Below are 16,016 nucleotides of genomic sequence, written 5' to 3'. Positions count from 1 at the left end.
CTTTCTCTCTCTCTCTCTCTCTCTCTCTCTCTCTCTCTCTCTCTCTCTCTCTCTCTCTCTCTCTGTGTGTGTGTGTGTGTGTGTGTGTGTGTGTGTGTGTGTGTGTGTGTCTGTCTGTCTGTCTGTCTGTCTGTCCATGTGTACACATGTGTGGGGGTCAGAGCTTGAAGCTGGGCATCTTCCTTAATCCGTCTCTACTTCACTTTTTAAATTTTTACAAAGTTTATCTCGATGATCATCGTGTGTGTGCATGCCTGCTATGATGCACACGCAAACGTCAGAGGAATATTTTAGGAGATGGTTCTCTCCTTCCACCTTTATACGGTTCTGTGCTTGAACTCGGGCATCCAGGCTTGTGCAGCCAGGACCTTTACCCGCTGAGCCGTCTCTCCAGTTTCCTTCTTGTTGCTTGTTTGTTTGGAGATAGGTCTCTAGCTCACCAGTTTGGCTAGACTGTGGTCAACAAGCCCCAAGGATCCTCCTGGCTCTACCCTCCTAGCACCAGGGTTACAGGTACACACAGCTGCATCCATCTTTCTTACAGGTGCTGGGGATTCAAACCCATGCCCTCGTGCTCATGAAGCAAATACTATACCAACAGAGCCATCCCCCAGCCATGTATGGACCAGTTTCTACCCATGACCTTCTTTCTCTTAAGGAAAAAAAAGGGCACATTCCTGTCCCCACCGGAGGCCCTTGTTGATGGAGGCAGCGTTAGGGGACACTGGCTGTGGTGCCTACATAGAGACTAGAGTCTTAGGTGGGTCCTGCAGTCGGGACTGAGTCACTAATACAGCATCAGCACCCTGAGGCCCTGGCTAATAACATCTGGACGGAGCTTTCCCCTTTCCCCTCACCTCACAGGTGCCTAGGGGTGGAAAGAAGCCATGTTAGGGTAGAGTCTGGGGCAGAGAGGGCTTCTGAGGTCCCTTGCAGGTAGACCTGGGCCTGGCTCTGGCACTGCAGGGCACTACTGTCCTGCAGGTGGACCCTGCTTGCTGTGTGCTCTGCTCTCTAGAGCAGCCTGCCAGCCCAGAGCCAGGAGTGGATGGGAGGCCTCCGTGCCAGGAACACGTGATGTCTGCAAACTTCAGAGGCCTGGAATCATCTGGAGGCCAGAGCTGGAAGTAGGAGAAAGGTCACGTGCCTTCCAGCTGCACAGCAAGGCTAGTTTGAATAAGGCAGTCGCTGGCCAGTTGGGCCAGACACTCGCAGGCCAGCTCCTGGCCTGGCTGTCAGCCACTGGGAAGGCTGTAGCCAGCCCTGGCAGGCCAGCTCGTCTCGGGGCTGACTGGCACACTGGCCCTTGTGTGGAGGGCCCCAGACCTGACTGTGCTAATGGTTTTGAGGTTGCTGCTGTGTTCTGAGAGGCAGAGCAGAGGATCTGGCTGGAGAGGGTTCGGACAGATGTTCGGCCTTCCAGAACTTCAGCTAAGCTCTGGTCCTCCTCACCTAGGGCCAGAGACTCTCAGAGGAGAGGCAGACGGAAGACACACATGGCCCCTCCTCCCCGAGGCCTAGCTGGCCCTCTCCAGGCAGGCTGTGGCCAGGGGCCTCTAGCAGTATGTCCAGAAGGTACATGCTAACTAGGGAACAGGTCACTGGGTGACCAGCTTGTGACCTAGTTAGTTTTTTAAATGATTTATCTATTTTTATTTTATGTACATTGGTGTTTCACATGAATGTATGTCCGTGTGAAGGTCTGATCCCCTGAAGGAAGAGTTACAGGCAGTTGTAGGCTGCCATGTGGGTGCTGGGAATTGAACCCAGGTCCTCTCTGGAAGACCAGCCAGTGCTCTTAACTGCTGAGCCATCTCTCCAGCCCTGACCTAGTTATGAGGTATCCTAGTTAGCTTTAATTGTCAATTTAGCAGAGCCAAGAGTCATCTGAGAAGACAATCTTAATCCAATAACTATTTTCATCAGGTTGGTCTGTGGTTAGGTCTGATTATCTTATTAATTGACGGAGGAGGGCCTAACCCACTGTGGGTGGTACCATCAAGTGGTCCTGGGCTATATTAATCAATGGAGGAGGGTGAGCCCACCGTGGGTGGTCCCATCCCTATGCAGGTGGTCCTGGGCTGTATAAGAAAGCTAGGTAAGCATGAGCTTGTGGGCAAGTCAGCAAGCAGTAGTAGTCCACAGTTTCTGTCAAACGCCTGCATGGGTTCCCACCTCGACTTCTCTCAGGGACGGGCTGTGACCTGGACGATGAAATGAAACCTTTCCACCTCCAAGTAGCTTTTGGTCAAGGTGAGAGTAGAACATGAGGCCTCCTGCCCTCTCACCTCCCCACCCCCAAGCCAAGGTGCCCTCAGTCCTCGAGACCAGCAGGGCCATCGGTACACCACTGGATGCCAGGCCCTCGCTAACTGTTCCCACACTGCTGAGTCTTCTGAGGTTGGCAGATACTTATGCCAGGCTCTCCCAAAGTGCTTTCCGGAGTCTAAAAGAGAAAGCCTGGCCGTCCTACCCTCCCACGACACAGAGGAGTCTGGTACAACAGGGATTGCTCAATGGGGTCTTGGGAGAGCACAGGGTTGGGCCTGGGCCCCAGAGTTTTGAGATGGGAGTGGGGAATGTTGTCCAGGGAGAAGGAAAGGGTTAGTTTGATGGAAGACACTGGCCAGGCCAAGTTTTCCATGGAGAAGGCCCAAAGGCAGATAAGGACCTAGTCTTAGTGAAGCCAGGATCTTGTGGGCTCTGGATGAGGGAGGCTGGAGCTGTGGGTGTTGTGGTGGGGTAGGCTGGGGGAGGCAGTTGTTAGTAGGCAGGAGATCCAACTTTTCAAACAGCTTAACTAGCCGGCCATGGTGACTCACACCTTTAAACCCACCATGGGGGGCACAGAGGCAGGTGGATCTCTGTGGCCAGCCTGGTCTAAATTGACTTCCAGGACAGCCAGGGCTATATAATGAGACCCTGTCTCAAACAAAATAAGACAAAACCAAAAATTAACAAAAGGTAGCTTAACTGAAGTTACATAATTATGCACCCAAACTACTCTAATTAAGGTATTTTAATGAGTTTTGTCTTGTTTTGAAACTACCCTTCCCTTCAGAATGAACCATCCCAGGCAGCTACAGGTCTTTGTGTAACAGGAGATTATTTTGCATTTCCTAGAATTTTATGTGAATGGGACTGTTCAGCATGTCCCTTTTGTGGTTTGACTTAGCTCAGCACACTCGAGGCCCCTGAGTCTTCATGGTGTCAGTTTATTGTCCCTTCCTCACAGCTGTGTAGTGCTCCATTGGCTTTGGCTACCGGAGGGCTCAGCCAGCTACCGGAGGTGGGGGAGGGACTGGAACACCAAGAGAGCCTCAATTTGGGAGTGGAGTTATCATTTGGCCTGCTGGTGGTTCTCTGGACACCCTATTTGCAAGGCTGTTTTTAACTTGGTCCAATTTAAAGGTTACCCAGTAATCTCCAAGGGACCTTCATCAAAAAATATTTTAAAGTGGCCTGATGTCATGGTGGACAGAGCAGACACCACACTAACCAAGGAACTTAAAAGGGGAGCTGGGGAGATGGTTCAGTGAGTGAGGCCCAGAGTTCAGATACCCAACACCCATGTAAATGCTGGGCGGGTGTAGGGACCCACTGCAACCCCAGGGCTCAGGAGGAAGATATAGGCGATCCCTGGAACATGTTTGCTAGTTAATACTACACCCCAAACAGCAAACTCTAGATCCAAGTGAGAGATTTGGCTCCAGTGTACAAGGTGGAGAGCAACTGATAAAGACGTATGTTCATCAACTTCTGGCTTCTACATATACAAGACACAGGTGCACATGTACCACCCTCACACGTGTTCCCCCATACATCCAACACACCCACGCACACACCATATTCACATGTAAAAAACAGAAGCTAAAAAAGGAAAACTGGACAATGAATGGGGCATAGGTGCTTTGCAACTCCTGAAATTTGTTCTCTGACCTCTATATGTACATACACTGTGGCACGTGAACATCCACATTCACACATGTGCATACATAAAGACACAATAAAATTCTTTAAAACTTAAAACGTGGGCTGGAGAGATGGCTCAGAGGTTAAGAGCACTGGCTTCTCTTCCAGAGGTCCTGAGTTCAATTCCCAGAACCCACATGGTGGCTCACAACCATCTGTAATGAGATCTGGTGCCCTCTTCTGGCCTGCAGGGATATGTGCAGACAGAACATTGTATACACAATAAATAAATAAATCTTTAAAAAACTTAAAACGTTTTAAGTTCAAAGAAATAAAGGAAAACATCTAAAAAAAAAGGTGGTATGACAATGACATTTCATCAACAGCAATGTGTGTGTGTATGTGTGTGGGGTGTGTGTGTATATGTGTGTGTGGTACATGTATGCGTGTGTGCGTGTGTGTGTGTGTGTGTGTGTGTGTGTGTGTGTGTGTGTGTGTGTGTGTGTGTGTGTGTTATGCAGGTTGTGTATGCGTATGTAGGCATGCAGAGGCCACGGTCAGACATCAGTATCTTCTTCCATTGCCCGCCACCCTTGCAGGAGGTCACCCATGTAGCCAGCCTGGCTGGCCAGCCAGCCCCAGGGATCCTTGGGCCTCTGCCTTCCCAGCGCTGGGATTACAGCGCTGGTCGCAGAACTCCGGAGCATCCAAACTCGGGTCCTCATGCTTACGAAGGTAAACCTGTACCTTACCAGCTCAGCCACCTCCCCAGCCTCACCAACAGCCTGTCTGGATGCCCAGAGCTCCTTGGCACTTTCCCACTAACTATTCATCCTTTGAAAGCTGCTTGAACATGGCTGCCAGGTGGACAGACGGGCTGGGGAGGCTCCATAAGTCCCCTTAACAGCTAGCCCAGGCCCGAGGGAGCTGTGGCAGCGGCAATGGAGCAGGGGGATGCTGGGCAGTATTATTGGGCTGGGCAACTGCTGCTTGGAGGGTGGGCTCCCATAGAATAAAAATGGAAAAGGAGCCGGCTACCGGGAGAGGGTAGACATCAAGAAGGGCACCGTGTCTTCCCACACAGGCTCTGGGGATGGTGCAGGGATGACAGCTATGTCTGTGGCTGTGTGACAAATAGGATTCCTGGGGACACCAGATTGCCTCTCTGTGAAATGGAGATGATGACCTTGTCCAACCATGCTGTTTCTAGACTCTAAGGCGGAGTTGATAATGGGCACAGGCTTCCCTCTCCCCCCTGGGGACTTCCTGGATAGAGGCTGCCAGGCCCCAGGAGCACCAGAGTCATGATCCAGCCCACAGGATGTTTGCTTAGCCTTATCAGCAGCAGCCATGCAAACAGAGCTGAAGTGCTTGGTGTGGGGCCCAGGGAACAGCACCAGTGCAGGCCGTTGGGTATACCACGGCTCCATCTGCGTCCGGAAGAGCGAAAAGTCCACTCTCCCATGACGCCCCGGTACGACACGGACATGGAGGGTGAGGCCAGGGAAGAATCCAGCCTGTTGGGAGTGGAGTGAACTACAGCCACGAGGGGACCTGAGGCCCCAGGAGGTCAGGGAGGCTGCGGCAGCCAGGGCTTCCACCTGGGCCACCTCCCTGCACAGCTGAGCCAAGCCCCTGGTAGGATGAACACACTCAGCATTTACGTTGAGCAGAGGGTCACCTCTAGACATTGTCGCGGCTAGGGAGTAGGAGGGTGGGCTGTGCATTGGGAAATGAGAGATCTGTGATTTCCAATGCCCCAGAGAAACAGAATGAGTAGGAGCCACCCAACTGATGGGGATAGATGATGGACATCAGTAAGAGAGCAAACGATAGGCAGACAAGCTATTCACCCATACACACGTGTGTAGACAATCTCTTGTTGCTAAAAGTCCTTCCACAGGGAATATATAAACAATGTCTCTCTCCTAAGGCACCAGTCACAAAGCAAGATATGAGTCCACCAAAGTCCACTTCACAGAGCACTGGGGAGGGGTTACTGAGGGGAGGGACAGTCCTCCTACAGGATGTCACACCACAAAGTCTTCTCCACACCTGCATAGATGGAGCCCCGCCCACTACACACTCTAGCTCCGCCCCAAGGCCACGTGATATGGAGCAGCTGGATACTCAGGTGAGGTCTCTTGACCTCCCCCCCCCCTCTGTGAGGGGAAATAAACAGAATAATCCCGTCTGGAGGATGGTTTGAGAGAGGGCACAGCTGAACTCAGGATGACGGTGCAGAGGATGGCCCTGGATATAACCACATATAGTCATCTTTCATTGTGTCCACACACACACACACACACACACACACACACACACACGGAAGTAAGGGTAGGGCCACAGAATTATCCAGGCAGAGAAGTTCCACCAACACTCATTTGCTTACTGGAGACCCGGGGGAGCTAATTCAGTCTCAGTCTGGAGACCCGAGACTGTGCGTGGGGGTGGGGTGGGGGTGGGACACGGAAAAGGCCGGGCAGTGGAGTAGGTGGATCTGAGGGCAGGAAAAGAAGGATACACCAGCCTAAGAAGAGAGAATGGATCACTCCTTTACCTCCTTCTAATTGGGTTCCCAAAGGGTGGAGCCCAGGCTGGTGAGTGGTATTTTCCTCACTGGTCCACTGATTCAGACGCTACAGATGTATTTCCTGGTGTAGTCAGTGAAGGTCTTATGCAGCCCAGGCTGGCTCACGTGTCTCAAGGCTGGTCTTGAACAGCTGATCTTCCGATCTTTACCTCCCAAGCACTGGGATCACAGGCGTGTGCCACCAGATCCCCAGTGCTCATCTCAGGAGACACTGTCACAGAGGCGTCCACACGTGATGTTTTTTGCCAGATCCCTGGGAATTCTTAGCCTCTTCTTACCCTTTTGTCTATTTAGTACCCACACTCATTACCCTAAGCCACACCTCATCTCCAAAGACATACCTATTCTCGTACAGCCAAAGCCCCCCCAACCTCCTCTCCCAGGAGAAGGTGACATCTTTGAGCAGTGTCTATGCCTTTAATAATCCATAACTTAAAATACTATGATCTGAAAGTGCAATTCTCACATACTGATAAAAGTCACTACATTGCTAGCAGCGGTGGCGCATGCCCTTTAATCCCAGCACTCGGGAAGCAGAGGCAGGTGTATCTCTGTGAGTTCGAGGCCAGCCTGGTACAGAGTGAGATCCAGGACAGGCATCAAAACTACAAAGAGAAACCCTATCTCGAAAAACAAAAACAAACAAACAAAAAAGTCACTACATCTTACATGGTAGGGAATAAAGAAGAGATTTGCATCATACTTGGATCTATGCACAGATGTATTTATAACAAAGAGGAATTAGGACATTTCACAGTCCTCAGCTTTGTGACTGTCTGTAGGTGGTAGCAGGCACTTACAATCTACCTTCCATGTGTTCTGTACTTGCTCTGACTGTACCATGTATCTCAACACTTTAGAGATTGTATTTTATTTTTAAAAAATTCTGCTACGCCGGGCGGTGGTGGCGCACGCCTTTAATCCCAGCACTCGGGAGGCAGAGCCAGGTGGATCTCTGTGAGTTCGAGGCCAGCCTGGGCTACCAAGTGAGTCCCAGGAAAGGCGCAAAGCTACACAGAGAAACCCTGTCTCGAAAAACAAAAAAAAAAAAAAAAAAAAAAAAAAAAAAAAAAAATTCTGCTGGGCGGTGATGGCGCACTCCTTTAATCCCAGCACTCGGGAGGCAGAGGGAGGTGGATCTCTGTGAGTTCGAGGCCAGCCTGGGCTACAAAGTGAGTTCCAGGGCAGGCTCCAAAGCTACACAGAGAAACCCTGTCTCGAGAAAAAAAAAAAAAGTGTGTGTGTCTGTGTGTGCGCGCACGTGTGTATGAGTGTAAGCACCTGCAGAGGCCAGAAGAGCGTGTGGGATTCCTTGGAGCTCAGATTATAAGGGTTTGTAAGCTGCCAGTGTGGGTGCTGGGAACCGCAGTTGGGTCCTCCAGAAGAGTGCTACTCACTCTAACTGCTCAGTGCCTCTCCAGCTCCTCCTCTTTTCTGAGACAGGGTCTTGTAGCACAGGCTTGACTATCCATGCAGCTGAGGCTGACCAACTCCTGACCCTCCCACCTCCTGAGTGTTGTGATTACAGGCATGTGCCACCATGACCGGACAGAAAGCAGTTTTCCTGGGATGCATGTGCCCCAGTGGTACCACGGCCATTTCCCCTTTTGACTCTTGGATGGGAGGGGTCCGGCGACGGCTGAAACCTCAGCACCTCTCCCACGCTGATCCAGAGCAAATGCAGCCTTCTGGGGAACCGTGTCTTAGCCCCATCAGGACTAGGTGGCCTTGTGACCAAGTCACCAAAGGGACAGTCCACACGTAGTTCTATTAAGATAGCCCTTGGAGCAGCGAGGAACGTGGAAAGACCTGAGAATTCTATGAGCACGGGCTCGCTGGAAGACATCTTTGGCTGCAGGGAGTGTTTTGTTCAGAGGCAATGCTGTGTGGAGTGTCGCGGTAGTGGACAGGACACTCTCTGCAGGTGGGAGTTTTAGCAGGACCGTTAAGCAAGGAAGGCAGGCAAAGCAAATCCAGTGTTTACTCCAGGAAGTCAAACACTGTCCCTCCTAGGACTGAAGATGTGTTGGAGCATGGTTTAGTGCCGGCCTCTGCTCATGGTTGACTGGGCACTCAACAGCAGACATGGTCACATCAGACTTGGGGAGTCGGAGGCTGCCACTGAGCCGACGCCTGACCTCCATTCCCACCACGGAATACTTTGTTCAAGGCAGGTAGATACCACTGTGGGTGGGGAGGCCACCTCTCTCCAGCTTAGTCCATCTTCTCACATGTTCTCATTCCAAAGCACAGAGTCCCGCGTCCCCAAGGCAACCAATCTCCTTACATTAATAACAGACACCCTGCATGGCTGTAACCCAATCACAGGACGAGGCCATCTATCTGATGTCCAGCCAGTGGCTCTGTTGCTGTAGGAGAAATAGTTCCTTCCAGCCCAGACCTAGGAGCTCTGGGTCGACATGGCGCCTGAACTAGGTCTCTGGACCCCAGAACACATCTTTTCTGTCCATCATTTTGTCCCTTGAGACCAAACACATACCGTTCGATTTCTTGGCTTTTCAAATTCTCTAGAAGTCCTGCAGTCAGAGCCGCAGCTTTGTTTAGAAGCACTAGGAGTGCACAGTGGTGAAATTCACACGCCCCTGTTCACAGGTGATGCCTTCACCAGCATTCTTGACTAGGAGGACGGTGGTGGAGTCGATAATTCCACTAGAGAGCCCACTTCAGAAACTCCTCTGCCTTAGGACCTTCTCAGTGGTTATCTTAGAGAAGACCAGGGGCCAGGGGTGGGGTTAAACCTCCAGTCACCTTCTCATAGAGCTGTGACGTTCATTCTGGTAGCTGGCGGGGTTTTCTTTCCTTTTTCAGGATGCTACATTTGTATTTGGTCCAGAGATTTGAAGGGGGTAGTAGCTACAGGAGTTCAGAACCAGGGGTCACAGGCTTAAGACAGAGGAGACCTGAGCACAAGCCGGGATCCCCTCTGAGCACCAGGTTTGACCCCCAGGAGGCAGAGGTCAGGGAGCAAAGCCCGGCTGCACTGCTGGTGACCTCAGGTGGCATGCAGATGTCACCAACAGGATGACAGTCACACACTCCTATCCTGCAGCACACGGAGTCACAGAAATGAACAAAGAGCATCCTCTCCACACTCTCAAGGCGCAGCTAATTCTCCACATGTGGGGACCCCCTCGGCCCTCCTCCGTGATGCCCTCCCAAGTGGGGGCTGTGGACCCCTGGGAACCATCCTTCCCTGAGCCATTCTCTCAGGTCCCTCTTAGCAATCCCTGTTCCCTAGACAGCTTTCACTCAGCCTCAGTCAGAGCTGAGTGAGGAGGGAGCCCTGGCTGTGGGCGCAGGCTGGCCTTTGGGCCTAAGGGTGAAATCTTCCAGGGGAGCTGGCTTCATTAATTGCATCCGTTCATTAAAAGCATGTTTTGTACGTGGTGGTGCATGCATGTAATCCCAGGGCTGGGGATGCTGAGGCAGAAAGTTTGAGTTCAAAGGCAGCCTGAGCTTAAAAAAAAAAAACAATGCTGGGCTGTGGTGGTGCATGCCTTTAATCTCGGCACTTGGGAAGCAGAGCCCGGAGTGGGAAGCCAGTCTGGGCTACATAACAAGTTGCAGGTTAGTCACGGCAAAGGAAAAGGACGGCGTGAAGGAGGGCCGACATCTTGTGAAATAGATATACAAAATTCAATCCCTTTAGTTTAAAACACATTCAACAATACAATTAAAACAAGTAAAATTGATTTCATTAAAACAAAATATAAAATAGTGTTATGTGACCCGTATCCCATATCTTAGAAAACCAGCTGTTTTGCTCACATACTTCATTAGAACAGTTTTACCTAAGTATTCAGCTAACAATCCTACTCATACAAATGACCTATTCTAGTTCCCTGAACCTAAAGACCCGCAATTGTATTTCTGTTACAGGATTTGTTATAAAATTACATTGTAAAGTTTTTTTTTTTTTTTAATATTTAAGTGTGTACAAAACATTCTCCTGCCACGGTAACGTAAATCCACGAGAGCTTTCTAGGTAGCACACACAGTAGCCGAGGCTTGAAAGCTCTGAAACGTGGCAGTCGCAGAAGTAGGCCCATTTTGGGACGTGTCGTTGGCTCTCGATGACGGCTGTGACTCCGCAGGGCACAGCTTGCTGACACCTGCATGCACATCCCACACAGTGGCTGCAGCCGAGTCCTCCCTCAGTTCCACTCAGGCTGCAGAAGCCCACGTGATGATGACATGTTCCAGAGCAGGTGGCTCTGCCACCCAGGATGGCTTTTTGCTATGCTAGGGAACACTTGCTCGTGTTTGGGAAAATGCATTCTACCTGCTTGGTCCACGTTATACAAAATAGCCTCGTCTCTGGGGAGGGTTTTCAAAGTAGATCTTCCTGTTTGCCTTCACTATCTGTACACAGACACCGTCTTTATATATTATATATTTGTATCAGACATGTATGTACACATTTACAGGCAGACCTTCAGAACGATATTGCACTTATATACAACGCAGCTTGAACTGAGCTAACCCTGCACGGTCACCCACTGAAGTTCTTCATAAGAAAGGCAGTCAAGACGTCCAAGGAAGTTGCAAGAAAGGTTCCAGTGATGCACCCTATTTAGTAAACATCGGAGGAGGAGAGGGGAGGGAGAGGGCTCAACCCTTTATTACTCAAGGCTGGGCCCACTCCCCAAGGCAGCTGGAGTTAGACTGTGGTGAGGCAAGAGCGCAAACTCCTCAAAGGCCGGCTACTGCCTGCCTGACTTGCCAGCCAGCGGCCCACGGCTATCCAGGACATAGGTGGATCTCCCGAGATTTGCTAAGTTATGTAGCAGATAACCCAAAGGTTCCCACAGTCTTATATCCAGTACAAAGTCCTCACGTTTTGCTTTCTAAGCACATCAGAAATTCAAACAACAACGTATGGATTTCTATCACGTGGGAAACCCCAACACAGCACGTGACAGGCAGCGCCATCTCCCACGTGAAAGGTTCCTTCCCTGATATTCAAGGTGTTGGCAGGGTGGGTGCCCGGGCTCCTCAGCTGGCCAAACTCTAAGTTCTATGGGACAATTTCACTGAACTCCCACACCTGGGGGCTGAGTGCCCCGCACCTTAGATCTCTGTCAGGGTGAGCTTGTAGGACCCGCCGGCTTCTTCAATCTGCAGCTGGAAGGTGTCTTCATTAGAATAGTGTTTCACAATGTTGTCGTCCATGTTCACCAGGATCCTGGACAAAGACAGGGCATGAGTCCCCACCAGCCTCCTCGGCTCTGGAGCGAGGCCTGGATTTGCTTGATAGCTGGGCATTGACTGGCTGTGACTTGTGGGGACATTGTCATACCCTCCCATGCTGTGGCTCTCTCATTCGGAAGACGGAGAGCCCCGTGGTGCCTAAGGTAGGGACCAGTGAGAGCCAGGTAGGGAGGGAACCAAGTTAAGGATCCCAGCGGTGGAAGCAGGTGGCAGATGGAGAACGCTGCCTGTTTTATCACATCTGGCCTGGAGTGCTCACGCACCAAATGGTACCCGATACAGGTTGTTCTGCGTTAGAATCGGTAGGACTCATCTCCAAGGAGTCAGTCACCTGACGGGTTACCCTTCCTGGTAAGCCACCCTCAAAGTTTAAACAAAGTAGTTAAGCTTAACCTTTCCTGTTAGATTCATCTTGAAAATTCCAATTAGCGTTTGGTTGAGAAATAAGACAAAAGGTCTTATACTATGTATTGTGCTAATTCGTGCCAATGAGCACAAACACTTCAAGGAAACCAGAACTAAAAGTCGTAATTTCTGGGGCCAGCAAGATGGCTCAGCAAGTGAAGGGTGCTTGTGGCTGTGGCCAAGCCTGGCGACCTGTGTGCCATCCTCGGTACCCGCGTGGAAGGAGAGAACTGACTCCTGAAAGCTGACCTCTGACCTTCACGAGTGCATTGTGGCACAGACACACACACACACACACACACACACACACACACACACACACACACTATACTAAAAATTAATTTCTAGACAAGAAACAATTTTCTGTAGCTTGAAAATACAGCCTAGGGTAGGGCGTTCAAGAAAGGAAAAGGCTTTGGGGTCAGTCAGAACTGGTTTGAGTCATAGCCCCACATCACCAAACCACACAATCACAGACAGGCCCTTCCTCCTCTGAGCCTCAGATACCTCATTTAAGAACACTAAGACCCATCGCAAAAACATGAAGTGGAAACCAGGTGAGTGGTGTGAGACGTGTGACAGGAAGAAGACACGGACCTCCTTAGGCAGCTTCCTCGCACACCCCGGAGGGCGGAGCCACTTCACGGCTCTCAGGCGAATACAGATTTCCTTTTTCCCTTGAAAAGCTGATCTTGCTGGGCGGTGGTGGCGCATGCCTTTAATCCCAGCACTCGGGAGGCAGAGGCAGGCAGATCTCTGTGAGTTTGAGGCCAGCCTGGTCTACAAAGTGAGTTCCAGGAAAGGCGCAAAGCTACACAGAGAAGCCCTGACTGAAAAACCAAAAAACTGATCTTCAAATTTAATAAGGAAAAGAAAGCGAGGCATGGTGGTTCACGCCTACACTTCCTGCACTGGGGAGCCTGAGACAGGAGGATTGCCAAGAGTTCAGGGCTAGCCTGGGCTACAGAGTGTGACCCGACTCACTCTTCCACTTTCTCCCACACAAACAAAAGCAGAAACCCCAGATTTAACACTTGCATTTTCATGGCTGCTTCTGGACGGCATGCCACTGAGAGCACGTCCCGTCAGAGCTATGGACGACTGTTCAGGGGCACACAGAACACTGGTCATTACTCACCCTTTCTTGCACTTCTTAAATATTTTCCCGATCTTGTCATGGGGGACGTCATACTTGTCTGAGATCTAAACGAACAGAGAACAAGAATGTTGTTGTCAAAGCTTTAGAAAACAACCGCACAATTACACTCAAGTGTCCATTTTATCTTTTTTTTAAAGATTTTTATTTATGTGTACGTGTGTACACATATTTACTAATTTTGAATTTGTGTGTACGAGCGTTTTGTCTGCGTGTATGTCTGGGTACCACATGATGCCTAGTACCTCTGCAAGTCAGAAGAGGACTAGTTACAGACAGCCATGTGCCATCATGTGGGTGCTGGGAACTGAACCCTGGTCCTCTGGAAGAACAGCCAGTGCTCTTAACCACTGAACCATCTCTACAGTCTGTGTGTGTGTGTGTGTTTTGAGACAAGTTCTTACTAGGGCCAAAGCTGGCCTCAAATTTGGAATTCCTTCTGTCTACCTGCCCCTCCCAATATTGGGTTTCTCTGTGTAGCCCTGGCTGTCCTGGATCTCACTCTGTAGACCAGGCTGGCCTTGAACTCACAGAGATCTGCCTTGCTCTGCCTCCCGAGTGTTGGGATTAAAGGCGTGCGCCACCACCGCCCGGCTATGGATGACATTTTTAAGGCTTTACTATATTGTCAGCTTCCAAGTGGTTTGCTACACAATAACACACACACACACACACACACACACACACACAGAGTTAAACTGCCCCCTAGGCCATCACACATGGAATTCAGCAGAACAGACATGACAGAGTGATCTACCTACCAACTCCAGGCTGGTCACAAGGGACAAGACAGACCTGCAGTCAAGCAAGGATGCCCAGGGCGGGCCAGAGGCAGGCAGTGCCACAGACATCCACAAAGGACGGCTGGGAAAAGAGGTCAAGGTTCCAGCGTGGCAGAGGATTCGCGTTGTCTAACAAAGTGCTTCAGCGGGACTGCGAGGCTCCCCGCATTTCTACAGAGGGACTGTGGTGTGCGTCGTACTTACTGCCTCCATCAAGCCCTTCAAAGATGGCGTCTTGAGCATCAGAGCATCAAAGACTTCTTCTGACTCCTTTCGGACATAGAGCAGCACTGGGTGGGGGCGGGGGAGAAAAGCAGTCAATTCACATGAGCAAATTCATGAAAAGAGATCACAGGTCCTAGTTACGATGGCCAGACACAGCTCCATGAGGAACAGCAACACACACCACCACAGTGCAAGCCTCAGGACCCAGCTGCGGCTTCCCCTGAACTCTGCCTCCCCCCACACTCAGGGAGGTGGTGGTCTGAAGGGCGAGCATGCAGGGGGCGAAACCAGAGAAGCCAAGTGCAGGAGCTCACTGTGGTCTAATATTCCCACTTATCACCGGGACCCAGCACACCTCTCTTGGGTTCCTCTGTCCGGGTCAGCTTTGCAGGTGGAGGAACTATGAAGTCATCATCGGTTCCAAAGGGCCCCCTTTTCAAGACAGACCTGTGGGTGAGCAGAAGCACAGTTAGGTCGGTCGGTCATCCGCTTCAACTCCAATAACTGCCCGAGCAGAAGGAGGTTTTTTAGAGTAGTCACTGCACTTTAGACTAAAAAACATTTCATTTTTTGTTTGGTCCAAGCCAGACGACGACCTGGGCAGCGCTCATTAGGCCTAGGCCACCCAAATGATGTGTGGATGGGCTCCGTTGCTGGACATCCTTCCATTAACTCAGCTCTGAGCCCAGGAAAGCAGAGCCAGGCCTGCTGTGACAGAAGACACCTAGGCAGGCCGGCCGCCTCCTCCGTTCGGCTTTAAGGGTTTTATGTCACAGTTCAGGGCTCTTCAGGTTGTGTCAGGTGGACAGTTGTGGCCAAAATGTGTGGTCTACGCTGCAGGAAATTCCAGGCCCACAGGTAGGACAGGCCATTAGAAGGCCTGGGTGACAACCACAGTGTAGCTTCTAAAGGCTTCCAGGAAATAGCGGGGGTGGGGGGTGGGGGGTGGGGGATGGGAGGGTGGACAAGGAGCCTAAGAGGAAAGTGCACAAGTCTGAGGTGCAGCGGGCAAAGGCCTGTGTTCTGGGGAGCGTCTGTGAGGCGAGTGAAGAAAGATGAGTGAAATAAGGACAGCAAGTCCTTTTTCAGAACGGGCCTGACAGTAGCAGTACACCTCAGCTCCCTGGTCACCACAGGAACTTGGTGACGGCACCTGCAGGAGCCATGTCTGAGACACCAGGAATGGGACCAGTGGTGCAGGCCTAGCACTCAGACAAGGCACAGTTGGCAACAAACGTGGGCTAGGAGCGGGTCTGAGGAGGGAAAGCGAAAACAGAACCAAAGAAGCCAGGCATGGGGGCTGTGACTGCCACCACAGCACTCAGAAGCCTGAGGTGGGAACTGTTCCTGAGCCTGACTCTGGACTGGGCTACACAGTGAGTTCTAAGCCAGCTGGGCCAGGGTACGGCCAGTCTCTAAAGCCCAAACCCAAACTGAGATACAGGGAGAGAGGGCTAAGGAAGCCGCCAACATCTGGGCGGTCCATCTCCATGCACTTTTGTGTGAGTAGAAACAGCAATGACCAAAGCAGACTCTACTGTTTCTTCAGAACTCAGTCATCATGGCGGACGAGCCAGGCTGGGGTCTGCAGAGGCTGTGGATATTCTAACAGCAGGGGACCTGCTGGACACAGAACCCAAGGGGGTGAGCAGGCACCTACAGAGAGGAACATCAGGCTGCAGAGGGACACGGGCTCCCTGTCCTGACTCTG

The 16,016-nt window shown here is 51.1% G+C and overlaps 1 protein-coding gene across 2 annotated transcripts in view; it reads right to left on the bottom strand.

Annotated features, from left to right (window-relative positions):
- Nucleotides 1-7,574: 7,574 nt before the first annotated feature.
- Grhl1 (grainyhead like transcription factor 1) overlaps nucleotides 7,575-16,016 on the bottom strand; it is a 48,705-nt gene continuing 40,263 nt past the window's right edge. For both annotated transcript variants that reach the window (XM_052745828.1, XM_052745827.1), the window contains 4 exons: nucleotides 14,661-14,752; nucleotides 14,285-14,370; nucleotides 13,281-13,345; nucleotides 7,575-11,711 (listed from right to left, as the gene is read on the bottom strand). In XM_052745828.1, coding sequence (XP_052601788.1) covers nucleotides 11,597-11,711; nucleotides 13,281-13,345; nucleotides 14,285-14,370; nucleotides 14,661-14,752 — 358 coding nt within the window. In that variant the 3' untranslated portion in view covers nucleotides 7,575-11,596. The remainder of the gene's footprint in view (nucleotides 11,712-13,280; nucleotides 13,346-14,284; nucleotides 14,371-14,660; nucleotides 14,753-16,016) is intronic.

The sequence above is a fragment of the Peromyscus californicus genome, unplaced genomic scaffold (genome assembly GCF_007827085.1).
Source record: "Peromyscus californicus insignis strain IS unplaced genomic scaffold, ASM782708v3 Scaffold_1__1_contigs__length_55948999, whole genome shotgun sequence".
NCBI lineage: Eukaryota > Metazoa > Chordata > Mammalia > Rodentia > Cricetidae > Peromyscus > Peromyscus californicus.
Note: the sequence above shows the minus strand (reverse complement) of the source record. Positions and strands in the feature narration are given on the sequence as shown.